Source organism: Mchenga conophoros, linkage group LG19 (genome assembly GCF_057382185.1).
Source record: "Mchenga conophoros isolate Kocher_MC1m ecotype Shallow Benthic linkage group LG19, M_conophoros_male_GT1.1, whole genome shotgun sequence".
Taxonomy (NCBI): Eukaryota; Metazoa; Chordata; class Actinopteri; order Cichliformes; family Cichlidae; genus Mchenga; species Mchenga conophoros.
Window position 1 is genome coordinate 1869040 of NC_140544.1, and position 27849 is coordinate 1896888.

Consider the following 27849-nt stretch of genomic DNA (forward strand, 5'->3'; position numbering starts at 1 on the left):
CTGCGCGAGCTGTTGGTGTCTACTTCCTGAATTCAGAGCAACAGATGAGTAAGGCAGCTCGGCAGGACTCCCCCAAGGTTTTTTTTCTGATAAAAACACGATAAACCTCGGTTTGTAAGTCCAGCGTCGTCGGCTTGCTTCGAGGAGTGTCGGCTCTCTGCCACGATGGTGGAGACTCTAGCTGGGTGTATGTTTGAGGACATCCAGTACGCAGATATCCAAGTAGAAGCGGTAATTTAAAGATATATATTGAAACTAATGTTAGCTCAGCGGTGCTAGAGATCAGTGGCTGAGTTTGGATCAGCTACGTTTCTGTCTGAGTAAGGCTCGGTTAGACTGTAACGGACCAAAGAAGTCTGATCTGTTTGTTCGCTTTGAAGGGGTACTGTTCTTAACTGCGAAGTACAGTGAGAGTCTGTCACAAGATATAAAACATGACAGTGTTTACTACTGAATAAACCTGCTAGTAATCATAACGAGGCCCCGGTTTTTAAAGGACACAGTTACTCATATGTGAACTAGTGATTCCCAGTTTAGCTATTTTATATGATACGATGACGACTGATATGCAATAAAATGTATTTTTAAAGTAAATGTTACTGTAGTCCCTCTTCTGGTATTAAGGGAAAATAACAACAGAGTATTGTCCCCCGAGTTGCAGCTGTTAATTTTCCATGTTCTTTGTCTTCAGGCTGTTGGCAGAGGGACTTTTGGGGTTGTCTTCAAAGCTGTGTGGAAAGGAAAGGATGTAGCAATCAAGACCATTGAGAGTGACAACGAACGGAATGCTTTCCTTGTTGAGGTACTGTGAATATCCTTTTTTGTGCCCATCTGTTGTACAGTATCACATATCTTAATGTAATAGGAAAAATAACTTTTCATAGGCAGTAAAGCAAATAAAATGTGGACAAGTAGATTTAACCAGATGACACTAAAACACCGCATTTGGCTGGAAAGCTCCACTCACTGTGAATGTACTGCCAGCACAGGCTACCTACCTGCTCTGCCTCCAGGCTGTGGCTCAGGAGGTAGAGGACGTCACCCACCAATCAGAAGGCTGGTGGTTCTGGCCCTGCCTGCTCCCGCCTGCGTGCCAGCTAAACCCAAGTTGCTCTCCAGTGCATTCATTGGAGTGTGAATGATAGAAAACGCAAACTCCTGGGTTTTCCGTTACAAAACAGCCGATCAGAGTTGGTTCAGTCAACTCTTAATATATTCATATTAAGCTTTCTTTCTCCACTCATCCACGTGCTATCATCAGTGAAGGTCCACAATTACCCAATGCCACGACATATAGTAGATGAAGTACTGTCTCCCATTTTAATCCAGTGGACCGAGAAACATAAATACCTGTCAGTACTGATACACACTAGATGAACCCATGGCACCATGCAACAGCTTCCCTGAGGCCTACAGCTATCTTTTCTTCTTATCTTCTCCTTGTGTCCCCTTTTTTTTTACTAGGTATGTGTGTTTTTAAAGGGATGTCAAATGCTGTCATTTTTCTGTAAAGCAAATTTACCTTGCCTTTAGGTATAAATAAAGTTACCTTACCTTACCTTACCCTATATGGTGCCACATTTTTAAGGAAAATGCATTTGTTTGTTGAGCAGCAGAGTTGAGTAAATTGAAATACTTGCCAAGTCTTCTCTGTCAGTGCTAAATAGCATCTTCTGCTATTGACTCTTGCTAATCAGGTGTCTGATGGGCACCTGAGTAGTGGCATCTGTGCACACAGACCCCACTACAGCGGCCAGTTTTGTCTGCTCCAAACATTCCACATTTAACTGATCTGAATAGGACCTTCCCTATAGGGCAGCAGGCCCTATTCAAACTCTTGTTCTTGTTCTGCAAAACCAAATTGCAGCATTATTTGATGTGAACTCTACTACCATCTCTTAAATTTAAGGCCAAGTGCCATACAATGGGGGATGTCAAAGACAAGCCGCGAAGTGGGCGTTTCAAGAAGATGACACCACAGTAAGACTATTTTCTCAACCTGCACTTGGGAACCATGGGCAGTCTTCTACAGGTTTGCACAGCACTCTACCCAGATAATCCGGATCAGACTGCACACAGCCAGTCTCCTATCTTATAGGACTGCCAGGAGGCCTGTCCTGACTGTCCTTCACCAACAGGCCCATTTGCTCTGGTGTCAATAACATGTGCACTGAAATCTGTTAATTTCTAAGAAAGACAGTATACTCTGTGTTTGGCGTGATTCTATTATGCCACTATGTAAACTACAATGTAAAGAAATTCTTTTCTTCCTTTTTTTTTTTAAGTGTGAAACAGAAACTTTTTAGTTTTACTTCAAATTTTCCCAGAAAGGAGGATTACAATGTCTAAAATTGGCCTGACAGTTCCTCCTTTTACAGTCTTCATCTCCACTTTGTGAACGTGTTGGTCAGTGCTTGGAAGGGTTTTGTCTTTGGTTAAAACATCTCCAACCTTCAGAGTTGTTGTTTGTTTTTTTTTCCAGTATCCAAAAAAATCAACCCTTTGTCAGTGAACTGAGGTTCTGCTGTGAGTATGTCAGCTGCCAACCTTTCAGATAATAGAAGACAAGCCATTTTTTCACAAATATTCCAGAAGCAAATCTGACCAAGTCTAAGGATGGTCTAGCACAGGGGTGGGCAACTCCAGGCCTCGAGTGTCCCTGCAGGTTTTATGTGTCCTTGAACCAACACAGCTGATTTAAATGGCTAAATTAGCTCCTCAACATGTCCTGACGTTCTCCAGAGGCCTGGTAATGAACTAATCATGTGATTCAGGTGTGTTGACCCAAGGTGAGATCTAAAACCTGCAGGACACCGGCCCTCGAGGCCTGGAATTGCCCACCCCTGGTCTAGCATGTCTAAAGTCAGAATTCTGACTTTAATCTCAGAATTCTGGAAAAGAAGAGAAAAAAGACGTGCCCACTTCTTTTCTTCTCCCCCCCCCCAGTGGCCCTAATCCTCTTCCGTAATAAACTTCAGTTATTCATGTCCAGTTTTTTTATAAATCAGTGTCTATTATGGATTAGCTGCTCCCACATAATGTTAGCGTAATTAAAGTAAACATCTCTAATTTTGCCCTTATTGAATGTTTTTGTTTTTTGTGTGTGTTTTGTTTTTTTTTTTGCAAAAACAAAATTAATATATATAAAATAGAATACTATTCCCTTCAAAGTAAACAGTGCTCAGAAAGTGAGCTTCCTTGGGGAGGTTTGCACTCTCTGACTGCTTTTTTAAAATGTGTATGTCCTTTACACCTGTGCTGCTTTTGTCTATGCACAGCTCCGCCAGCTCTCCCGAGTGAATCATTCCAACATTGTTAAGCTCTATGGCTTCTGTGACAATCCAGTGAGTATATCTAACACTCAACATTTGCAACAATAAAAGTTTGAATTAAAAAAAAAGAAAAAAGTTGTCCCATTATGTTTTTATCTTGTCTGGATGCGAAGAAGCAGTGATAGGTTTAGAGTTGTTTTGATCTTCATGATTTTGTTGTATTTACAGTGGCTTGCAAAAGTATTCGGCCCCCTTGAACTTTTCCACATTTTGTCACATTACAGCCACAAACATGAATCAATGTTATTGGACGTCCACGTGAAAGACCAACACAAAGTGGTGCACACGTGAGAAGTGGAAGGAAAATCTGACATGATTCCAAACATTTTTTACAAATAAATAACTGCAAAGGTGTGTGTGTGTGTGTGTGTGTGTGTGTGTGTGTGTGTGTGTGTGTGTGTGTGTGTGTGTGTGTGTGTGTAATTATTCAGCCCCCTGAGTCAATACTTTGTAGAACCACCTTTTGCTGCAGTTCCAGCTGCCAGTCTTTCAGGGTCTGTCTCTACCAGCTGTGCACATCTACAGACTGAATCTTTGCTCATTCTTCTTTGAAACAGCTCCAGCTCAGTCAGATTAGATGGGCAGCGTTTGTGAACAGCAGTTTTCAGATCTTGCCACAGATTCTCGACTGGATTTAGATCTGGACTTTGACTGGGCCATTCTAACACATGGATATGTTTTGTTTTAAACCATCCCATTGTTGCCCTGGCTTTATGTTTAGGGTCGTTGTCCTGCTGGAAGCTGAAGCTCCGCCCCAGTCTCAAGTCTTTTGCAGACTCCAAGAGGTTTTCTTCCAAGACTGCCCTGTATTTGGTTCCATCCATTTTCCCATCAACTTTGACCAGCTTCCCTGTCCCTGCTGAAGAGAAGCCCCCCCAGAGCATGATGCTGCCACCACCATATCTGACAGTGGGGATGGTGTGTTCAGAGTGATGAGCAGTGTTAGTTTTCCTCCACACACAGCGTTTTGCATTTTGGTCTCATCTGACCAGAGCAGCTTCTTCCACATGTTTGCTGTGTCCCCCACATGGCTTGTGGCAAACTGCAAACTGGACTTCTTATGGTTTTCTGTTAACAATGGCTTTCTTCTTGCCACTCTTCCATAAAGGACAACTTTGTGCAGTGCACGACTAATAGTTGTCCTATGGACAGATTCCCCCACCTGAGCTGTAGACCTCTGCAGCTCGTCCAGAGTCACCATGGGCCTCTTGGCTGCATTTCTGATCAGCGCTCTCCTTGTTCGGCCTGTGAGTTTAGGTGGACGGCCTTGTCTTGGTAGGTTTACAGTTGTGCCATACTCCTTCCATTTCTGAATGATGGCTTGAACAGTGCTCCGTGGGATGTTCAAGGCTTGGGAAATCTTTTTGTAGCCTAAGCCTGCTTTAAATTTCTCAATAACTTTATCCCTGACCTGTCTGCTGTGTTCTTTGGACTTCATGGTGTTGTTACTCCCAATATTCTCTGAGGCCATCACAGAGCAGCTGTATTTGTACTGACATTAGATTACACACAGGTGCACTCTATTTAGTCATTAGCACTCATCAGGCAATGTCTATGGGCAACTGACTGCACTCAGACCAAAGGGGGCTGAATAATTACCACACCCCACTTTGCAGTTATTTATTTGTAAAAAATGTTTGGAATCATGTATGATTTTCATTCCACTTCTCAAGTGTAAAATTGATCCATGTTTGTGGCTGTAATGTGACAAAATGTGGCAAAGTTCTCTTGCAAGCCACTGTATCTGTAGGATATGTGATTTTTTTTTTCTTTTATTCCCCCTCAGGTCTGTCTGGTCATGGAGTATGCAGAATGTGGATCTTTATATAACCGTAAGTCCTACTGTGTCTGAGCAAAGAGTTTTTTAAAGGGAAGTTAAGGAGATAGTTACTGAAACATGTTATAGTTTTTTTCCGTTGCATAGCTTTTCCTAGTATAGCTAATAAAAACGTCCTATTATTAGTTCAAAAGGTTTTCAGACCCTTTCATGTTTTCCATATCTTCTTTGTTAACCTTCACAGTGTACTTCCTAAGACAAAAATGGATGTCATAAAGCGCCCTGAGTGTTCAGATAGTGTAGAAAAGTGCTCTATAAGAAACAGTCCATTTACCATTTGGCATGTTTACATGTTAAAGTTAAAAGTCTGAATTGCCCTGTTACATAAGTATTCCAAACTTACAAGGTTTTCTTATCAATGATTCTCTTAGTTTGGTTGACCTTTCTTTTGTCTCTCATTTATAGAAACCATTGGCTTACTTGTTTGACCAAGACTGGTCATTCCTAATTATTGTCTAGTTTGGCTGGGTAGCAAGATCTAAGAACTAGACTGGATTTCAGACTTATTCCATTTTAAGATAATAGAGGCTACTGTGCTCTGGGACACTTTCAGTGCTGCAAAAACATTTTTGGTATCCTTTCCCAGAGCTGTGCCTTGATACAGTCCAAAGTTTAGAATCCCACAGCTCTCTTAGTGTCATGGCTTGGTTTTATCTTACATAACATATAAACATAATAACATATATAATAAAGAAGAACATCAGTGAGAGGTGTTTGAGACTTTATAGAAAGCTGTATGGCTTTCCTCATCGTCTTCATTGAATTCAAATAGACACGGGTATCTTCGAATGCAGTTGCAGAAGCATCTTAACGATTGTTGACAAATGTACGATATTTCAGTTATGCTGGTTCTAACAGTGTCTGAATATCCGTGGGATATTTTAGTATATTTAAAAAAACTGCTTAATTATTTCATAAAGCACAATGTTACAACAATGTAAGTAGTTAATTTTCAAATAAGTCTGGAGGCTACCATACCGTACCATTCACGCTCTTTACTAATTAATTCCAATGCATTTGAAATAGCAGAAAAATGACAGTCTCACATTATTGTGCTTATTGATATAATCATTATTTCTTTTCATCTCTGCTTCTCACTCAAAGTTCTGCATGGTGCAGACCCACAGCCCTTCTATACAGCATCCCATGCAATGAGCTGGTGTCTGCAGTGTGCCCAGGGAGTTGCCTATCTTCATGCTATGAAGCCAAAGGCTTTAATTCATAGGGACCTCAAACCACCAAAGTAAGATTCTCAATGATACAGATAATGATAAACAGTGCAGAGATTTAAGAGCACTCAAAACCTTTGTGGTGGCATTTTGGAACATGTGTTTTTTCCCCCCCACGGGTTTAAAAGTATTTCTGTTACAATTTATCTAAAGTATTAGTCACTCTTGGTGTTACTTGCTGATCGGTCTGTTGCTGCTGACCGACATAGCATAATAACTATGGGATGGATTGCCATGAAATTTTGTCCACATGTTTATTTTGCCATGATTATGAATCTTTATTTCCTGAAATTTGGCATTTTGAAGCTGACATTTGCAATATCAATTGAAGGAACAGAAGACTGTAAGACTGTTAGACTGCCATGAAATGTCATGCACACATTCACGCTCCACAGAGCATCATCATCTAACTTTTCTTCTAGGCGATATCATATTGATGATGGTATTTTGATCAGTTTTGATGAAGTATACTAGAATATAAATTTTAGATTTTTTGAAAGTCTTAAACCCCTGTCTGTACTGTTCCAGTCTACTGCTTGTGGCTCGTGGTACTGTGCTGAAGATATGCGACTTTGGAACAGCTTGTGATATTCAGACCTACATGACCAACAATAAAGGAAGTGCAGCCTGGATGGCACCAGAAGTATTTGAAGGTCAGCCATGAACAATATTTTTAGATATTAATCAAATCTTTGTTTGTCACAATGAGTACTTAGATTTGTGTCACTCACATTGTTGTTTTAGAAATGGGATTTAACAATCAAGCTTGCTTAATAACACTATGATTTTTCCATTTGATGATCTGGCTAGATGGAAACCTCTACCTATATCACTCATGGGAAGGGTCGCTTCAATAAAAATGATGGTCTTGCCAAGAATCAATTATTTATTTACACATATACCCATTTATACATATACCTTGTATAATCCAAAAAAATAGAGTATTTTTAACCCTTATGTGTTCCTTAAATGAACACACAAAAGATGAAAGTAAACAGGAGTACTCGCAGGCTAAGTATACGGCCAAGAGAGAGGTGGAAAAGGCTTATAGTGAGTTGTTTAAGATGCTGGACACAAAGGAGGGAGAAAAGAACTTGTATCGATTGTCTAGGCAGAGAGCTCAAGCTGGAAAGGATGTGCAGCAGGTTAGAGTGATTAAGGATAGAAATAGAAATAATTTTACAAGTAAGACATCCACCCATGTTTTTCCTGCAAGATGTTTGCAGTCACCACTACATTGGAGCCATTGTCATGGAAAACAACCACAATTTTGCTCAGAGTAATATCCGCAGTCTTCTCAATCCAAGAAGCAATGGTTGGCCCACTGTGTCCTTCACGGGACGTTTTTGTGAGGCAATAATAAACCTAACCCTATAAAGTGACAAGTGATATACCTCTGTGGCAACACTGATCCAGACTGTAGCTGTCATGGTAATGTTGTTCTTTGCTGATTTATCAGCATCTTTAATCTTACCAAGAGGAGCTTCATACTTTACCTCCACAAGCTGTGTAGAAATAAATTCTGGAAGATAAACCAGTGTTGATCTGCTCAAAACCCGCCCACCTCTTCAATCTTGGACTCAGGATCTCATGTTGGTCTCATGTTGTTATATACCACATTAAGAATGTTCAAATCTTGATTATGCAGCTGCCAGGATGGAGGAAAGGAAGCAGACTACCAACAAAATTCAGAGATGTAGTGAAGGAGGACAGGTAGAAGATTGGTATGACGGTAGAGGCACTGTGTTGACCCCTAAAGGAACCAGCCACAAAAAGATGAGATGAACACACAAAAATTTAATATCATTTAATTTAATAACTTAAATTTATTTGATGAAGTATTTGCTGCACTTCACTTGTCCCAAATTTTGTAAGCCTTATTCCTAAACGGATTAAATAAATTTTTCATCTCAAAATTCTACATGGAATGTCCCAAAAACCCAATGTGAAAAAGGTTACAGTGAAATTCTTCATTAAAAATAAAAAAAAAACAAATATAGCGTGTATATAAACATTTATAGACTTTGGTTCTTAAAATTGAGCTCAGGTGTATCCTGTTTCCACTGATCATTTGTCAGATTTTTCTTCAATTTGATTGGAGTCCATTTGTAGAAAATTCAGTTGATTGGATGTGATTTAGAAAGGCACCCACCTGTCTATATAAGGTCCCATAGTTGATCAAGCAAAGAAGTCCAATGTATTGTCTGTAGATCTTACCAGGAGAAATGAAGCCAGGAAGCCAAAGGGTAGTGGTTTTAAAATATATGAGAAACCCAGGAAAGATCAGAGTGTTGGCAAGTGTTGAAGGAGGACTACACTTGGTGTCAGTTAATTAACTATGACACGAGGGATATATAAACTTATTTAGTACAACTGCACGACTTTGTCACTGTGAACTACCTAATGACCATCACTTTTAACCTGTATTTTGCTGGCTATAACTTTCAGATTATTTTAAATATGGTTTTGGTTTATATTCTTCAGGCAGTAACTACAGTGAAAAGTGTGATGTGTTCAGCTGGGGGATTATCCTGTGGGAGGTCATCACACGCAAGAAACCCTTTGACGAGATTGGTGGTTCTGCATTTTGCATAATGTGGGCTGTCCACAGAGGTGAGTAGATTCTATTAGATAGTGAGGACCTTAACAGAGTACAAAAAAAGGTCCTTACTCACCTTGGGGGTAGTCTTTATCCTTCAAGCTCAAGTCCTCCATAAGAGGCCTGGGACCTTGAGGGTCCTGTGCAGCATCTTTGCTGTTCCTAGGACTGCACTCCCCTGGACAGACATCTCAGATGTTGTTCCTGGGACCTGCTGTAGTCACTCGCCAGCTTGGGAGTCACTGCCCCGAGCGCTTCAATTACCACTGGGACCACTGTTGCCTTCATCCTCCAGAGCTTCTCAAGCTCTTCTCTCAGGCGTGTGTGTTTGTGTGAGATCAAAGTAGCATGGGGCGAAGTTGGCCAACTATCGAAGTTACAGAAAGGTGTGATGTGGAAGGTGCCTGAGAAGTACAGCAAGCTGTCCATATCTGAGGCCTTGGAAACTGCCAAGCAAAGACTCATAGCCTTCAAGCCAGGCGCTTAAAGAGGTATACCAGAGAAATAGAAACAGAAGAATAAACCAGCTGTTCTCCACAGAACAATCCAAGGTGTATTCTCAGTGGCAGGAAACAGCATGACAACAGCAACACCAAGGCTGGAGATGGAGCAATACTGGAAGAGCATATGGGAGAAGGATGCAGCCCATAATGTCAATGCTAAGTGGCTAGTGGATCTAAGAGCAGACTACAGCTAGCTCACTGAACAGGGTCCAGTAACCATCAAAGTGGCAGACATCCAAGAAAGGGTCTCCAGTATGAAGGATTGGACAGCACCAGGCCCCAACATGGTTCATGCCTACTGGCTGAAGAAGCTGACTGCACTCCACAAGCGCCTGGCAGCACAAATGACCCAGCTGCTAGTCAATGAGAGACACCTAAAATGGCTAAACAAAGGCCAGACAGTCCTGATCCCCAAGGAGCCCCCAGAAGGCACCGGTCCCATCCAACTACCGGCCAATAACCTGCCTCAGTACCACATGATTGCTCCTGTCAGGCATCATAGCAGCTAAGTTGAACAGGCACCTGGCTCAATACATGAGCAGCGCATGGAAAGGAATTGGGAGTGAAACACCAGCTACTGATAGATGGAGCAGTCGCCTGAGACTGCAAGACTAGGCTGGCCAACCTGTGCACTGCCTGGATTGATTACAAGAAGGCCTATGGCTCGATGGCCCACACATGGATCCTGGAATGCCTAGAACTATACGAGATCAACAGGACCGTTAGAGCCTTCATCAGGAACTTAATGGGAATCTGGCGTACAACACTTAGACGCCAACTTCAAGCCTATAGCACAAGTCACCATCGGTGCGGGATCTGTCCCGCTGTCCTCAGTGCTGTTCTGCATAGGCCTGAACCCCCTGAATGAGATCATTGACAAGACTGGCTACTGATACAGACTACAGAATGGAGCAATTGTAAGCCACCTCCTCCACATGGATGGCATCAAGCTGTATGCCAAGAGTGAATGATACATCGATTCACTGATCCACACTCCAAGGATCTAAAGCAGCAGCATCGGAATGTCATTCAGACTGGAGAAATGTCATCGGATGGTAACGAAGAAAAGGTAGTCAAAACTGAGAGGATCGCACTACTGGAAGTAGTGAGAATAGCTACAAGTACCACAGACAAATAGGAACCACTAAGAGGCCGCTAGGAAAGCTGCAACCATCAAGTACCTGCAGAGAGTAAGGCAAGTTCTGAGTAGTCAGCTGAATTCGAGGAACAAGGTGATGTCGAGAATGACTGTGGTATGATCCTGTGGGACTTCCAGATACAGACGGACAAACTGGTGATGGCTACCCAACTGGACATAGTAGTGGTTGACAAGCAGGGAAGAGCAACCATGGTGATAGACACATCAGGAAGAAGGAACACAAGAACCTGGAGAAGTACCAAATGGCTCAGAGAAGAGCTCAGAAAGATGTGAAGTGTGAAGGTAACAGTGATTCCAGTGGTAATCAGAGCACTTGGTGCACTCTTCTTTAGCTCTCAGCGAAGGCGGTCGCACTTTTCTCCTCTCCTCCTCACCCTTATCTTCCCTGCTTAGCCTCTATGTCCTTGTCTTGTCTTGTGTGCATTACTTTCCCTGGAATAGCCTCCCACTGTCGTTCTCTAAAACCTAAAAGAGAATTATGGATTTGATCAACTGGTCTCTGAATGCTATTGACACCCTTTTCTCAACGAGAAATCTGGGCTCGGGAGAGCCTGAGTGCCCTGGAGGGACTTTCCCTGCCGGATACACGATGGACGGGTGGCAGAACTGGAGGATCATGTGCCTGGCGGGACTGTCGATCGAGGACGCTGAAGATATCTATCTATTCGGAACCATGATAACAGGCTAAGCTGGCTTAGCCCTGGTTTATCGGAGAAATAAGAGAGCGGAACCGGCTGTTCAAACCCCCCCAAGGCTGCCCGCTGGAATCGAAATGGAACGAGGCGCAACCTCTCACAACGAACGTAATATGGTCAACACCTTGGAGACGCTTGCAGCTGCTGTGAAGGCTCAAAACAACACCATTGAGCGTATGAGGGGAAACATCAGAGAGAGGCCTGCTCAAAATGAGACCCTTGAGCGACAGTTGGAAAACATCGCGGAACGGATCACTGCAGTTGTGAGGTCTCAGAATCAAAAGAACGATAACACCATGGAACAGAAGTTTGATACCATCATGGGGAGGCTCGCGACTCTCCAACGGGAGATCGAGAGGCCAGTGTGTTAAAGAGCAGCCTGAAAAATTCTCCTGGGCTACTCGCATGGAAATTAACAAAACCAACATAAACATTGCGGATCCCCATCACGGCGCCAGCTGCAGGCCCAAGGCTGGAGCCGAACAATCACTCCCTGATAATGACTGTGTTACAGCTATTCTTCCCATCCCATGCAAGGACACCTGGATTGGCTGGAGGACTGTTTACTTAGCCTGATAGGCCGAAGGACACTGTCTCAGCTAAACTATGGACACGCACACACACACACTTACACTGATAAGCACTCACTCATCCCCCCTCCCTTTCCAACGCCTTCGATGCTTGTGCCCTACCGGGGAAGATAGCAGTCAACTGGACCAGCGCAGATATACTGCAGGACTGGATGCGCTGTCTACACCGGCTCTCTCTTACCCTTTACCCGCCCCTGTTGCTTGTCTTGTGTTTCTAAGGTGTATTGATAGTCATGTGCTTTTGTGCTGAGGTGGGGTTTTTTTTCTGTTATCAAACTGTTCTCCCACTAGGAGCTCAGTCTGAGTGGAGTTTTTTTTTTTCTCCTCCTCTTACCTCATGTAGTGTATTTTCGTTGTTTTTTCCTATCAGCCTACCTTTCTGACATGTCTGCCCAATGTGATGTTTGTGTAAAGTTGGTCAGATGGTTCCTTTGTAAGTGCGCATGCGCCATTAGCGTGCTGCCTGCTGTAACCCTAATTTCCCTCGGGATGAATAAAGTATTCTGATTCTGGTTATTAAAAAGAGTATGCAAAAAAAGGCAACTACCATTCTGATATTGCTTTACCATTTTTTGTTGTTTTCATTCATCCAGAAATCTCTCTGTAACTGCAGTCTTCAAGTAATTTTTTCACCATCATAATTTTCATCATCTATTCGTGTTCACAGTCTGGTCTGAGAAACTTCTAAATTTGTTTGTAGAGCACGAACAAATTCACAAAAATAATGCTGAATTAAATATGTGAGTGAAATGTTTGTCGACGATTTACGAGACATTTGTGTGTACACACCGAATGAGGTCTTTTCTCTTGACATAATACGAAGTTTTGTTCATAATGGTGATAATGGAAACCATTGTTCTCTTCTGGCTGACTGGTTACTACGACAGGTACTCGACCTCCTCTGATCAAAGACCTTCCAGAACCCATAGAGACTCTGATGACACGCTGCTGGGACAAAGAACCCAGCCAGAGGCCATCAATGAATGAGGTCAAAAACACTATGAATCATCTAATGAAGGTATAGTGCCACTACATGGAACCACGAATTATCATTTTATTTCAGTTTGTGTGTACAGTAAAGAAATGAATTATAGCATTTGTTTTCTCAGAAATTCAGTCAAATTTAGGTTTTTTTATGATGTGGTTCACTCCATCTCAAATCACCATGAATCTCCTGCTCAGCCCTCATTGTTTTGAATTTTTTCTGCACACTGAAATCTGAGGCGTGTGTTTTAAACAGAATGATCTAAAAAGATTAAAGGCTGAAATTTTCACTTTTTTCTGTTTTGTTTTGTACCATCAAAATGAATCTGACATTTGGGACCGACTTCCCTGGAGGAGTCTGATAATAAACTGTCAAAGATACTTAGCCACATTAAAAACTCAAGTGCCAATGTAACTGTTTTTGTGTGTAAAAAGAAATATAGTAAAACAATTAAAAGTAATGACATGACAAATTGGAACTATATCTAGAAACAATTAAACAAATGATCTTTTGAGAAGGTTTTATAAATCAGATGAACCTAGAGCAGTGTTTCCCAACCACTGTGCCACAGCATATAGTTGTGCCGTGGAAGATTATCTGGTTCCACCTGATTACTACTCTAAGCCAGCAGCATGAGTAACGGGCAGAACAATTACATTCTCTTCCACTAGAGGGCAGTACAACTACCTGCTCAAATTACATCGGTTGCCAACTGCCAGTAAAACAGAAGACGAAGAAGAAATTACATAATAGTCATGCTGTGAGACAACCAGCGCCTAATAACAATAGATAAATATTTGAAAGAAAAAGTAGTCAGTCCGGTTCTGATAAATATTTATGCCCCGAACTGGGATGATGATAAGTTTATTGGCAAAATAATATCATTAATTCCAGATATGAACTCAAAACAGCTGATTTTTGGTGGAGACTTGAACTGTGTGATGAATGTAACACTTGACCGTTCCAGCTCTAAACCTACAAATCTCTCCAAAAAAGCCAAGATATTATCTGTTTTTATGGCCCAAATAGGTTTTGTTGACCCCTGGCGGTTTTTATTTCCACAAAGTCATTTTCTTTTTTTCTAATGTACATCATTCATATAGTAGAATAGACTATATGAGTACTGAATATTTAACCATTGTAGAGTCAGATCATGCCCTGTACTTTTCTCTCTACCAATCAGAACGCCCGCCTTGGAAGTTAGACAGGACTCTCCTGGCAGAGAAGGGTTTGTGTGAAATGATATAAAAAAAAAATAGATGACTTTCTAATTTTTAACCAAAGAGATAATGTTTCACCTTCTCTCTTGTGGGAGACACTAAAGGCTGTAATCAGGGAAGAAATCATCTCATATTCGTTTAGAAAACACAAAATGAATTGAAATAGGCAAGAACCATTTCTATGGTAGGTGCTCAGTACTCTCTCTCCCTCTCCTGAGCTCTACAAAAGGAAGCTAGACCTCCAAATACAGTATAATTTGCTATCAACTGAAAAAACCGAACGTCTTCTGTTAAAGTCATGAGGTTATGTATATGAGCATGGCGATAAAGCCGGACGTTTATTAGCACATCAACTTAAATGCCACTCAGCCGCACAACAAATCCCACAAATACGAAAAGATGATGGTGAGTTAACAATTGACCCCGAAGAAATTAAAGAAACCTTCACGGCGTTTTATTCAAATCTTTATACATCTGAGATTACAAGTGACTGCTCTGCTATGGAGCATTTTTTTGACAATCTTCAGGCTCCTCTTGTAACAGCGGCCCATAGGACTGAAGCTGAACTTCCACTCAATCATGCAAAAGTGACTACTGTACTAAAGGCGATGCAAAATGGCAAGGCACCCGTCAGGGCTGTCCGATCAGCCCATTGTTATTTGCCCTGGCCATAGAGCCCCTCTCTATTACACTCAAAACTTTGCCATCAATTGCAGGTATTTGTAGGATGGATAAAGAGCATAGAGTATCCCTCTATGCAGATGATCTGTTAATGTATGTATCTGATCCCGTTTCATGTGTCCCCCATATCCTCCACACCCTAAGCAGCTTTGGCTCCATCTCTGGGTACAAACTGAACTTCAGTGAAAGTGAATGCTATCCTGCTAATGACCTGGCTCTTCAAATATAGAGCAGTGCTATACCTTTCAAAACAGCCAAAAATGGCTTTAAATATCTAGGCATAAATATAACGAGATTTGCACAATCTCTATGAAGAAAATTTCTGCCCGCTACTTGAAAAGGTCAAATTGGACTTAAAGAAATGGAAACCACTTCATCTATCGTTGGCAGGGAACGTAAATTGTATAAAAATGAATATACTCCCCAAGTTTCTTTATCTATTTCAGTGTATCCCACTTTACCTTCCAAAATCATTTTTTAAATCTATTGATAAAGCTTTGGTCTCATTTATATGGGATGGGAAAAAACCTAGAATACGCCTGGATCAGTTACAGAGGCCTAAAGACCTAGGTGGTTTAGCCTTTCCAAATTTCGGCCATTAATACTGGGCCTCAAATGTTCAAAAAATAATTTATTGGCTCCACACCCCAGATGAAGATTGGTGCCAAATTGAAGCGGCGTCTTACATTTCCACCTCCCTTAGAGCCTTGGTCACCTGCAGCCTTCCAGTTTCCTCACGGCTGTACACCGACAGTCTTATAGTTCTTAACACCCTCAAAATATGGGCTCAATTTTAAAAGAACTTTGGGTTTAAAAATCTTCTCCATTTGAGCCCTATTCATAATAATCATCTTTTCCCTCCTGCCAGATTAGACTCTGAATTTGCTCTTTTGCAGAGACGAGGCATCCACAATTTTTTTGACATGTACATAGACGGTGTATTGGCAAGTTTTCAGGATTTGTCACAAAAATTTGACCTCCCTCGGTCCAGCTTATTTAGATACTTTCAAGTTCGCACTTCCTTCAGCATTATAACCCCAACTTTCCAAATATAACACCATTTACTGGTGTTGATGATCTGTTGAAACTCACATTTAAGCCTAAAGGTCTTATCTCAAGGATCAGTAATTGTATAGCCTCCTTTAAGAATATAACAATGGCAAAGATCAGAGCGGACTGGGAGGATGAGCCGGGGGTGGACTTAGAGCAGGAGACCTGGGAGAGCGCTCTTTTAAGAGTAAACAACAGCACTTCTTGTGCCAAATTAAACATCATAAAGTTCAAGATTCTTCACCACATTCATTACTCTAAGGCAAGACTGGCCAAAATATTTCCAAACATAGATGCAAGCTGTGAGAGATGTAGAAATCCTTCTGCAGATTTAACACATATGTTTTGGTCATGTCCAACTTTAAAAGCCTACTGCTCAACAATTTTCAAAACACTGTCTGAAGCATTGAATGCTGAGCTTCAACCCAATGTAGTCATGGGTATATTTGGTGCTACAGATAGAGGACATAGAACATTAAGGAAAAGCTACAAAAACATAATCGCTTTCACTACACTGCTTGCGCGCAGAAAGATATTATTGCATTGGAAGTCACAAAAGCCACCCAAAGTGGCTCTGTGGTTCAGTGACCTGTCACAATTTATACAGCTGTACTCTCAAGGGGTCGAAGGAGAGATTCTTTGCCGTTTGGGATACATTGCTAAAACATTTAGAGAAAATTAAAACCATACCCATCTGATACTCGCTTGGCAGCTACCGTATACCCTTATTGTTGTGATGGTGATTAATTTTGTGCAAACTATTGCCTTTTACGTGCACATCTTTAAATATAGTGAATTTTGATGTACCTCATTTAAATTTTTTTTTTCCTCTGGATTGGTGTCCAAGATGTTCTTGGGGTGGGGTATGCATATAAAAGAAGCATTGTGACTTTGTTACATGTATGTCTTTGTATTACATTCTTGACGCTCAATAAAAAAATATTTTAAAATATTTTAAAAAAGAAAGAAAAAGTAGTCAGTCTGACCTGGTCCTGGAGAAAACTCCTACCCAGATGAAGGCCCTAGCATGAGTAGTGGTCAGAAGAAAGCAAAAAGGGTATACTGGGGGCAAACCGAGCTAATTCTGCTTATACCTGGTGCGCAGGGAAAAATTATCGGAATGCTTTTTGTGACATTTTTGTTTGGTGGTGTGGCGTGTGATTTTTCTGATGTGAAGTATGTGCCGTGACTCCAAAAGGCTGAGAAACACTGGCCTAGAAAGAGTTCTTTAAAAATGCAGGGTGCTATGTGTGCATCTTCCAGTACTTTCCAGGTTCCGATGAACCACTGGATCTTCCTCATCAGTCGTCAGCCAGCAGAAGTGGCTCTTCGTCAGCCACAAGCACGGGTAACCATGCTACAGCTTCTACTAATGCATGATCACTTCAACAGCTATTTCAGTCTCTGCTAACTTTTTTTATAATAAATGGAATTGAAATCATTCCATGTTAAATCATTAATATTATCACAAATGATTTCTTTATTTCTGCTCAGACTCGTATGCTGACTGCACTATCAACTGTAGCCGGAGTGATGACGACATAGAACACACAAACTCAGTTGGTAGAGAGGAAACCCTGAAAAGTCCCGAGTCCAAATTTCCACTTCAGTTCAAGCCCTCAAAGGTAATAGAACATAATCACACAGTGATCACACTTCTTCACAGTGTTTTGCTTTGAACCTGTTTTATGATTTTATTTTATTATTTTTTATTATTTTATGATTTTCAAATCCCAGAGTCCTGCATCGCGTACTGGTCTGCCCAGGACCTCAGGTGTGGACGCTCAACCAGGGCCTTCCCAAAACTCAACCCACTCGAGCAGTTCTCCAATCAACTCTAGCCAGTCAGAACTGAAGATGACATTCAGCTCCACAGGTAGATTCACACAATATTATTTTCCTGCAAAATAATCATCAATTCAACCTTTAAAATATATGTGTCTGAGTAAATACTGTACCCGCCCCGCCGTGGACACATTGCAGTCATATTAGAAGATAGTAACTGCTGTTGACCTGAAGCAAGGTTTACAAGACGTCTGCCAAATTTAAAGACTGTGGTAAACTAATTTGTTTCTCTGTATACAGACAGTTTTTAGATTGTTTTCTATTTCTGTTTTGCCATCAATGTTCTATAACTCATTGGTTTTTAACTCTACATTTTAAAACATCAAAATAGCTCATGCTGTGTTAGACTTTTAGAAGCTCAAATTACTATACATGTATTTGGATGAGAGGGTGAAGTTACTGTCTAACACTAGCTGTTTGGTTAGCAACCTGCGTTTATAAATTGTATGAGACATGATTAATGCATAGCATTCTGACCACCAACAGGTGAAGTGAAAAACAATGATTTTCTCTTCATTATAGCACCTGTTGGAGGGGGGGATATTTTAGGGAGCAAGTGAACATTTTATTCTAAAAAGGTGATGTGTTAGAAGCAGGATAACTGGGGCAAGCATACGGATTTAAGTGAGTTTGGAGGCCTCACTTTGCTGCTTACAGTGCTTAAATGTTGCTAACATTTTGATGCCCGATACAACAGCACACTTTCAGAATTGAATGGCTTGATGGAGTGCATGCCTCGATGGGTCAGGGCTGTTTTGGCAGCAAAAGCGAAACCAACACAATGTCTAAGGAGCTTGGAAAGAAAGCGACTGGACTTGTTAAAGTTTCGTGAAGATGTTTCATCTCTCCAACAGGCTTCTTCAGTTCTAAAACCAAATGGTGCAGCCACCTCTTGGTTGCACCTATAAATTGTTTCCATAAAGATTATGAATGGAAATGGAGAAAGCCAACATCCACTGGAAATGAGTCTGACTTGCTGCTGGCGATATGAATCAAGCTGTCACTACAGCTCTACAGAGGCTGAATGAACTGCATCAATAGGCATGATACCCCATACTCCCAAAGTAACCCTTGGAGATGGGGTCGAATGCCTTCACCAAATACTCAGAAAAACCTACCAGGAAGAACCCAGGGACCTACTGGGTCTGATAATGGGTCCAGTGATTTCATCCAAATGGTGCAGAGTGCAGGGTATTTAAACCTATTGGGGGCTGTCCCTTAGGGTTCGTGATCCACTCGTGTGCTTCATCACGTGAGCCGAGGTGTGAAAAATGTTGGATCTCCAGTGTCACCTGTTGTAGCCAACCTTTACATAGAGGAAGTGGAAATTAAAGCTCTTGGCTCTTTCAAATGGACAGTACCTAGCCGCTGTCAAAGATATGCAGATACCTGCTGTTGCTCAGATACCCAGGGGACTGCTCAACTCCACTGCTGTTTGGGGCCAGTGAGAGTCATCTAATACCCTGGGTCGCCTACATGTTGGGTTGTGGCTACAGCTCCCAGTGTATCCACACTTGCTGCTTCATCATGTACCCATCTCCACAGGACTTTACTGTATGTGTGAGTGTGGGTGGTTCACTAAGGGTTTCAGACCCAGCAGTGGTTTCAGACTCATTGGCTACCCTTACCTGGTTCGACCAGACATTTGAAGCTTTTGCCAGGGTGTGGCCACTGTTGCATGCTATTGAATTCAAATAGCTGCGAGGAGCCACAGGTGAGAGTACCAACAGGGAAGGAACTACTCAAAGGACAAACTGCTCCAAGGAGCATGACATGTCCCCTTATCAGAGGTACTACCTCTCCCTGCCACTCCATACAGCCCAACTTCCTTTGACTACCATGACCTGGATGACAGAGAACCTACACAGACAAACCAACACAATAATAGGCAGGTGGTCATAATGTTATGCCTAATCTGTGTAATACCTGGTCAGTACCTAGTGATAGACTCCTTGTTTGTCTTCTTTGGTAAAACCTAGCACCTCATAACACTTATTTTCTAGTTCAGTCACAGATGTGGCTCAGTGAATGCATTAGTCTGACCACAGTAGCATTAGATGGTTCACTGCCAGTGTTTGGATTTGTGTTTGAAAAGTAAAAGTGTGTGTGTGTGTGTGTGTGTGTGTGTGTGTGTGTGTGTGTGTGTGTGTGTGTGTGTGTGTGTGTCTTTAGCTACCAATGGAGTAGATGGCTATCTGAAACTGGATTATCAGCTGCAGGTAAGATGGTATTTTTATTGTGCTTAAAAACACAAAAACATAGCTGTAGTTCACCATGGTATTGGATTACAGTTTTCTCTGCCTTTTCTAGGTGAAGACATATACCCACACACTTACATTTAGTGTTTATGCATGTATTAGTTATTGTTTTGTAAGTATGAGAACTCTAAATTATAAGTAATGTAGAAGATCTGCTAAATTCAGCAAAATATATATTTTGAAATTTAAAATGTATGTAATACTAAAATGTGATGTTTCTATTTCTTATGTTTGCCTAAATAAGTAAAATGTGAATATGTTTGAAATTCTGGACATGCAGGCATTTTTGGCCACTACTCCGACTTACCATGGAGGCATCCTTGTCAAAGACCTGAACCACCTGAACACCATTTATTTCTGCCATTTGTATCTGTAGTCTCATTCTTTTAGTCACTACCCGTGCTTATGACCACAGGTGAGGATGGGGTCATAGATCAACCACTAAAACTTCACTTTCACACTCAGCTGCTTCTTAACCATGAGCCCCTGAAATGAGACCCAGGAAGAGGGTGATAGATTGCCTGAAGCAGTTAGGACAGGACAGTGCCACTGACCGGACTGGCTGTATCTAGGGGAATCTACACCAAGTCTGTATGGTTTACTGAAGATACATAAACAGGGTGCACCTTTAAGACCGATTGTCTGCATGATCAACTCAGTCACCTATAACATCTCAAAGTTTCTGGCTTCAATTCTCAATCTGTTGGTATCTGAACACCACATCCAGAACACCTTGGAGTTTGTTGAGAAGGTGAGAGATGTCATTATGGAGGCAGATGAAACCATGGTCTCGTACGACGTTACATCTCTCTTCACTTGCATCCCAGTCATGGAAGCGTTGGAGGTAGTCCGTAAGAGATTACAGGATAACCCCAACCTCAGCAACAGGACCGCTCTCAGCATCCACCAAGTGTGTTTGAACTGTGTCTTCATTCTACCCTGGAACACCAAGTCATTGGTTCAGGTATGTGGATGATACCTGGGTGAAAATCAAATCTCAGGACGTTCCACAATTCACTGATCACAGGGAGGATACGAAAAGTGGCAGGTTAGCCTTCTTAGACTGTGAGATTTCCATCAGTAATGGGCGACATCTAAAACTGATGTGTACAGTAAACCTACACATACGGATCAGTATTTAAGGTTTGACTCTCATCATCCACTGGAGCACAAACTGAGTGTCATCAGGACGCTACAACACAGAGCGAACACCATCCCCACTGACACAGCGGCCAGAGAAGCAGAAGAACATCAAGAAGGCCCTGAGTAAATGTGGTTATCCCAGCTGGACTTTTGTCAAAGCTGGGAAGGCTCCTAAAGAAAGCTGCAGATGATCCAGGAGAAAAATACAACCTCCGACTAAGCGAAAACCTGTAGTGATCCCGTACGTGTCAGGAGTATCGGAGCAGTTGAGACGCATTTTTTCTAAACACCGGGTCTCTGTGGCTTTTAAACCCCAAAACACACTGCACCAAACACTGGTCCACACCAAGGATCGGGTCCCCCGACACAAGCAGAGTAACATAGTTGTTAAGTGCCAGGAGGATTGCCAGGATTTATACATCGGGGAAACCAAACAACCTCTGGCTAAGAGGATGGCACAACACAGAAGAGCCACCTCGTCAGGCCAGGACTCTGCAGTCTATTTACACCTACAGGCCAGTGGACACTCTTTCAATGATGAGGATGTAACATCCTGGACAGGGAGGAACGCTGGTTTGAGGGCGGAGTCAAGGAGTCCATTTACATGAAAAGGGAAAGACCATCTCTGAATTGAGGAGGGGGCCTAACGGTACATCTGTCACCATCTTACAATGCTGTGACTGCAGCCATTCCCCAACTCTCTGTGAATGGGACTCATGCTTATTGATTGGTGGTCATGACAATTTCCAAATTAATGATCAAGGAGCTGACGTAACAGCCCATTGTTCCTTCAGTGGGCTGGTTTCAGTCATTATGCAAATGTACTGTTTATAAGGTTGTGGAAACCTGCAGTCCGCTGAGACTGAAGAAGTCACCTGGATAAGTGATGAATCGTTTCTCCCACTAAAAACGCTACGTGGATGATTGAGCATGCATCCATACGTTACTTCAGATGCTGCACCAATCCATCTAGCTGTAAAAAAGAAAAAAAAAGATTATGGTAATTACCATGTGCCAGAATGAGGACCCACACACATGATCTGCACTTTCTGGTATCTTTTATTTGTAAGGTTTTATTTCCCACTTTATCATAGCACAAGCAGCATTTCAGCTGCTCTTCACACACACACACACACACACACACACACACACACCCACCCCTCTGGTCCCGGCACCATCCTTAAAGGGGAGGTGTGTTTTGCTGATGGAGATCAGGTGTGTGTCAGCCTCCCCTGACACCACATCCTGAATCCACTGCTCCAGCCCTCCCCTGCAGCTGAGCCACAGACTGCACCCCACCACATACCAATATTGTTAATTAAGGGCAGCCGTGGTATAAATCACACTGTATCTCAAACACCTTGAGGTGACTGTGAATTATCTCTTTATAAATAAGATTTAATTGAATGAACTTCACTTGGTGATGGTCTGATAAATTTGCTTAACAAACTCTACTCCACAGCAATTGATTGTCAGTCTGAATTGGCCACACTGCTCTTTCTACCGGAAAATCATGGTATTGGACTTAGAGGTGCTAATTTTTATCCACACTGATTCACAGTCAGCTGTAAACCGCCCCGGTGCAAGCTGCAGGCCACCACTCAGTAAAGCCAACAGAACCACTTACCTGGAAAAATATATAAAGATTATGAATGGAAATGAGAGAAAGCCAACATCCACTGGAAATGAGTCTGAGTTACTGCTGGCGATATGAAATCTAGCTCTCACTACAGCTCTACAGAGACTGAATGACCTGCATCAATAGGCACAGGGTTTGATAATAAGTCTGCGCCTGCCTGATGTGGTCAGGCTGAACCTGCTTCTATCTGTGAAATGCACAGGATGCTAGTGGAGGACCTACCATTTCTGGTATTGTGTGGCAAATGCTTATTACGCTCCGCAGTGCTGGGCAGTGAGCGTAGAGCCCACTAAAGGACGTCAGACCACCCTCATGAAGTCTGTGATTGTTTGGTCATAGAAATTCGCACCAGTGGCTTGCTAAAGGTCATTTTGTAAGACTGGCAGTGCTCATCCTGTTCCTCCTTGGACAAAGGAGCAGACACCAGTCCTGCTGATGGGTTATGGACCTTCTATGGCCCTATTTAACTCTCCTAGAGTAACTGCCTGTCTCCTGGAATCTTCTCCATGCTCTTGAGACTGCTGGGAGACCCAGCAAACCTTCTGCAAATTGCATGTATTGCTAGACATACTTGGGGAGTTGTACTTACCTGTGCAACTTAGTAGGGTCCAGGTATTGCCTCATGCAATTAGTAGTGACACTGAACTCAGCCAAATATAAAAATAGTGAAAAAAAGAGAGAATATGAGGAGGGAAACCTGTAAAACCATTCATTCAAACCATTTGAGGGTTGTCTCATTGTTGCCCCTTTACTGCACCTGTTATTAACTCCATAAACACCAAAACAGCTGATACTGAGTAACAACCCCCTCTGCTGCTAAACTGACAAGTTCAATATTCTAGAAGTTTAACTGACTTGATGTTGTATTCTGATTAAAAACTGTTTCTTTCTTTCAATTTAATTTAATTTAATTTAATTTTTTTGAGCATTATAGTAGTATTCTCATCCAGCTGTTATACTGAAGTCTGCATGTGTAGAGTGTTGCATTAACCACAGCGTGTCCCTGTGTTTTCAGCCTCTGGCTCCTTGTCCAAACTCCAAAGAGTCCATGGCTGTGTTTGAGCAGCATATCAGGATGGCTCAGGAGTACCTCAAAGTCCAGTCAGAGATTGCTCTCCTTGTTCAGAAAAAGTAAGTCACATGCACAATATTAACTTAAGCAGAACTGTGAACATCTTAAGATGTGTGATAAGAGTGCATGCTTTAATCATGCACCTGGAAATGGAAAAATCAATGCAAACATTTAATCTTCAGTTAAAAATGGTGGACTTCCTATTGGGTTTAGGTCTTCAGGCCAATGGACAAAAATGTTAAAATGATTTATGTGAATCCTAGCATGTGGGCTCAACCAATAAAATACGTAGTATGTTAATATGAGCCCATGCTGCTTGAATAATATTGCCGTCTGGTCTCTGGGGAGGCCAATCCATGGTTGACAGTGTTAGATTGTGTGTTGTTCTATCCATGTATGCTTTTACTGCACTGGCAGTAGGGGTGGGGGAAAAAATCGATACTGTGTAGTATCGTGATATTTTGTTTGCTAATAATGTATCGATACAGGGACAGCAGAAATCGATATTTTGTTACAAAAAAGGTTTTTGTGCTCTGACTTCAGAGCATGTTGATCCTTTTTCTGAGCAAGAATCCTGACATTCCTTCACTGTCCAAATGTGTTTAACTTGTTTTTTGGCAGCAATAAACTAAATTTAAGACATGTTTTATTTTAATTAAGTTTAAAACTTTTTTATTTACTGGAAAATTATATTTTGTTTTAATTTACTTTCAAATTCTTCAGTTGCTGAATGGGCTGCATAGTTTTCATAAATTGCATAGTTCAGAATAGCTATAGTTGTACCAGATGGTTGCATTCAGTTAAGTTGGACTTGACTGTAATACAAACCGTTCAGTTTGTCAACAATAAAACTGAAATGAGAGAAAGACTGAGTGTGAGACTTTGATATTAGATAAAATGAATATTGATAAAGTTTACCTTTATGTACAGAATCTGAATATCGCAAAATATTTTTAAAAATTGCAATAATATCGTATCGTGCGTTAAGTATTGTGATAATATCGTATCGTGGGATGTATGGTGATTCCCACCTCTAACTGGCAGTGTGTTTGGGGTCATTGTCATGTTGAAAATTGAAACTGCTGCCAATCCGTTAGTTTCCAGAATGATTGCATGGTGGATTAAAATCTGTCTGTTCATCATTCTCTGACATGATCTTAAAACACCAGCTGAAAAGCCGTGACTTCCTTTCTGTTTTACAGTTGGCTACAGACACGCCCTGTTGTAACTCTCTCTTAAATTCCACTGTATTCACAGTGATTTGAACAAAAAAAAAAAATCTAATTTGGATTCATCTCTCCTGTTGCCACTAATTTTCAGTCCAGTTTTTGTATAATTTGGAATACCTCAGCCTTCTCTCCTCATTTTCATTCTTTAAGAATGGTTTCTCTTCCACTGAGACCATTTGTGACGAGGCTTCAGCAAAGAGTAGACGGATCAACTGAAGGGCCTCTTTCTTAAGCACGTGACTTTGAGACACTATTCATAATTCATCCAGGGGTTGGGTTTTTTTTGGCCAGTTTCTTTTTATTTTCTTGGAGTGACACTGCACTACACCCTGAATTATGACATGTTATTAGAAAATTATTACTTTTTACCTGTCATAGTGTTGTCTTTGGCATTTTTCAGAGCATGCTAAAAATATGATTTTGCAATAAGCTGCTTGTAACAAAGGGCCTGAATATAAAATTTAAATATGGTTCTTTGCCAAGTTGTCTATTATATGTAGATGCAACAAATTCTATTCATTTTTGTAATGTAAATACACACTGAATTCATTGCATTTTTCTGAGAAATCCATCCTCTAAAAACACACTGTGAGTCAACAATAAGAATCGAACAATAATGAGCTGGTGTTTCTCTAAACAAGACAAGCAAGAAAGTGAGATTCTGAGTTCATTTGTTTCTCACCAGCAGGCAGCAGCAGAGAGAATTTCCACTGTGGTGCACTGAAGCAAAATTACAAAAACTGCATTGTCTAAATACTTTTTGGATCTTACTTTATGCATGTCATTGCACCCTCTATGTAGGAAGGAGCTAATGACTGAACTGGAGCAGGATGAAATGGAACAGCAGGCCTCGTTTCGACTCATCCAAGAGCGCAGCAATCTGCTGGAGGACAACAGCAGCCTATCAGCCTACTGCCAGGGCCTGAGGAGTAAACTGAGCCTGATGAAGAGCCAGAACTAATAGCACAGCTGGAACAAAATGATGGGTTGCAGCAAGCAGTCCACACCACTGTTGTTTTTACTGTGATCGCTCCCCTTTTAAAAGAAGAGAACAATCACTGGCAGAAAAGCCCGTTATCTTAGAAAATGAGACTCTGCTAACTACATAAGGTACATCAAGATAATATTAAAGGGAAAGTTGTTAATTTAGAATTAAAGCCTTTAAAGTAAAGCTGAATTATAAGTTGATATTCTTTGTTAATGAACCACACTGTGTGTACAATTATTAGGCAAGGTGTATTTCTGAGGATTAATTTTATTATTGAACAGCTACAGTGCTCTAAATCTGAATGTTTAAGACAGTAAAAGTGAGGTTTTGTCTTTCATAAGAGAATATATATATGAGCACAATTATTAGGCAACTATTATTGTGCAGAATTATTATGCAACTAAATGAACAAAACGAACATTTTTCCATCTCACCTGTTTATTTCCATCTGTTAAAGTGAGAATAATAAAACGACTCAAAATTTACATATAAACATTTCTGACATGTCCAAAATAATAATAATGATAATCAGGGACTAATATAGCCACCCTTCTTTTCAATAACTCACAAGCCTTCCATTCATGGAGTCTGTCAGTGTCTTGATCTGTTGATGATCAATGTTTTGTGCAGCAGCAGCCACAGCCTCCAAGACACTGTTCAGCGAGGTGTACAGGGCCCACAGGTTCTCAATGGGGCTTTTCAGAGTCCTTTAGATCTCTTTTTTTGGCCCATTTTGCCTGAGGAAGAGAAGCTGCCTGAAAATTATGCACACCTTTATATAGAGTGTCGGTCTCCTTAGGCCACACCCTCACTCATCACGCAAATACACATCACCTGATATGCAACATTAAGTTTATACAGCTTGAAGTTGGAAAATATGCATAAAATTATGATATGGCCAAAATACCCACTTGCCTAGTAATTGTGCATGCAGTGTATGGATTTATGATGTGATGTGTAACATTCTTTGAGGCAAGCTGCTTTGAAGGATCCCGGTATTTCTTATAAGATACTTTCGGACAACAGGAACTTTGTCATAGTTGCAGTAACTGTTGACGGTAGATTTCAAAGGTCCAATTTTATTTGATTTTATCATTTGCATGATAATGGTCATGAGAATTCTCATTGATCAAGGCCCACTGATCAAAGACCACTGATGAATTATTTGCATAATTATGATGAAAGAACTGACCTCCCTTTGTTCCTTCAGTGGGCTGGTTTCAGTCATTATGCAAATGTACTGTTTATAAGATTGGAAACCTGCAGTCAGCTGAGACTGAAGAAGTCACTTGGATGAGTGACGAAACGTTTCTCCCACTGAAAACGTCCAGATGAACAGAATCAACTTTTGGACATTTACTTACCTGGATGATTGAGCATGCATCAAGACATTATTGATTGTGGTTACTCAGCTTATGGTTCAGCAGCAAACTCTTCCATCAGCTGGCAGAGAGGAATGTAAAATTCTTAATAATACAATAAGATAATACTCCATTACAAATAAGGCAGTGTAGTCAGACATAAAAATAAAAGTGTACAGTTGGATTGGAGCAGTCTTTTAGAGTTGCAACAATGAGTAAAACTTAGTTCCTCCTGTAAGATTATTTCTGTTCTCTTTTGTACTAATGTTTGTCAGCATGATGCTTTCATCTGATCTTGTAGCAGACCTCTAAGTCTGCAATAAATGAGTAAACAGCCAGCAAGTGTTGCGACTTAATACCATTTTAGCTTTTCAGCTGATATCCGTCCACCTATGTTAATTGCAGTCAGTTAAATCTGGCAACATTGTACGACA

General features: G+C 41.2%; 1 protein-coding gene across 3 annotated transcripts; it reads left to right on the plus strand.

Moving 5' to 3' along the window:
* Positions 1–27753, plus strand: LOC146551442 (mitogen-activated protein kinase kinase kinase 7-like). Of its 3 annotated transcripts, XM_085256478.1 has the most exons (14): positions 1–231; positions 692–802; positions 3279–3344; positions 5119–5164; positions 6274–6412; positions 6927–7051; positions 8883–9011; positions 12832–12962; positions 17144–17228; positions 17375–17505; positions 17618–17756; positions 19898–19944; positions 23781–23896; positions 25868–27753. In XM_085256478.1, the coding sequence occupies exons 1-14, from the start codon at positions 166–168 to the stop codon at positions 26025–26027; spliced, it is 1491 nt and encodes a 496-aa protein (XP_085112604.1). In that variant the 5' UTR covers positions 1–165; the 3' UTR covers positions 26028–27753. The 3 variants fall into 3 exon arrangements, with proteins under 3 accessions (XP_085112604.1, XP_085112605.1, XP_085112606.1); XM_085256479.1 differs by lacking the exon at positions 1–231 and having other exon boundaries at positions 706–802; positions 1910–3344; XM_085256480.1 differs by lacking the exons at positions 1–231; positions 692–802 and adding an exon at positions 2508–2526.
* The last annotated feature ends 96 nt before the right edge of the window (positions 27754–27849 follow it).

Bases quoted from the DNA above. Each gene is read 5' to 3' on its own strand.
- LOC146551442 (XM_085256478.1), top strand. From the start codon at position 166: ATGGTGGAGACTCTAGCTGGGTGTATGTTTGAGGACATCCAGTACGCA. The intron at 9,012-12,831 runs GTGAGTAGATTC...TTACTACGACAG, and splicing joins AATGTGGGCTGTCCACAGAG to GTACTCGACCTCCTCTGATC. The intron at 17,506-17,617 runs GTAATAGAACAT...TTCAAATCCCAG, and splicing joins TTCAGTTCAAGCCCTCAAAG to AGTCCTGCATCGCGTACTGG.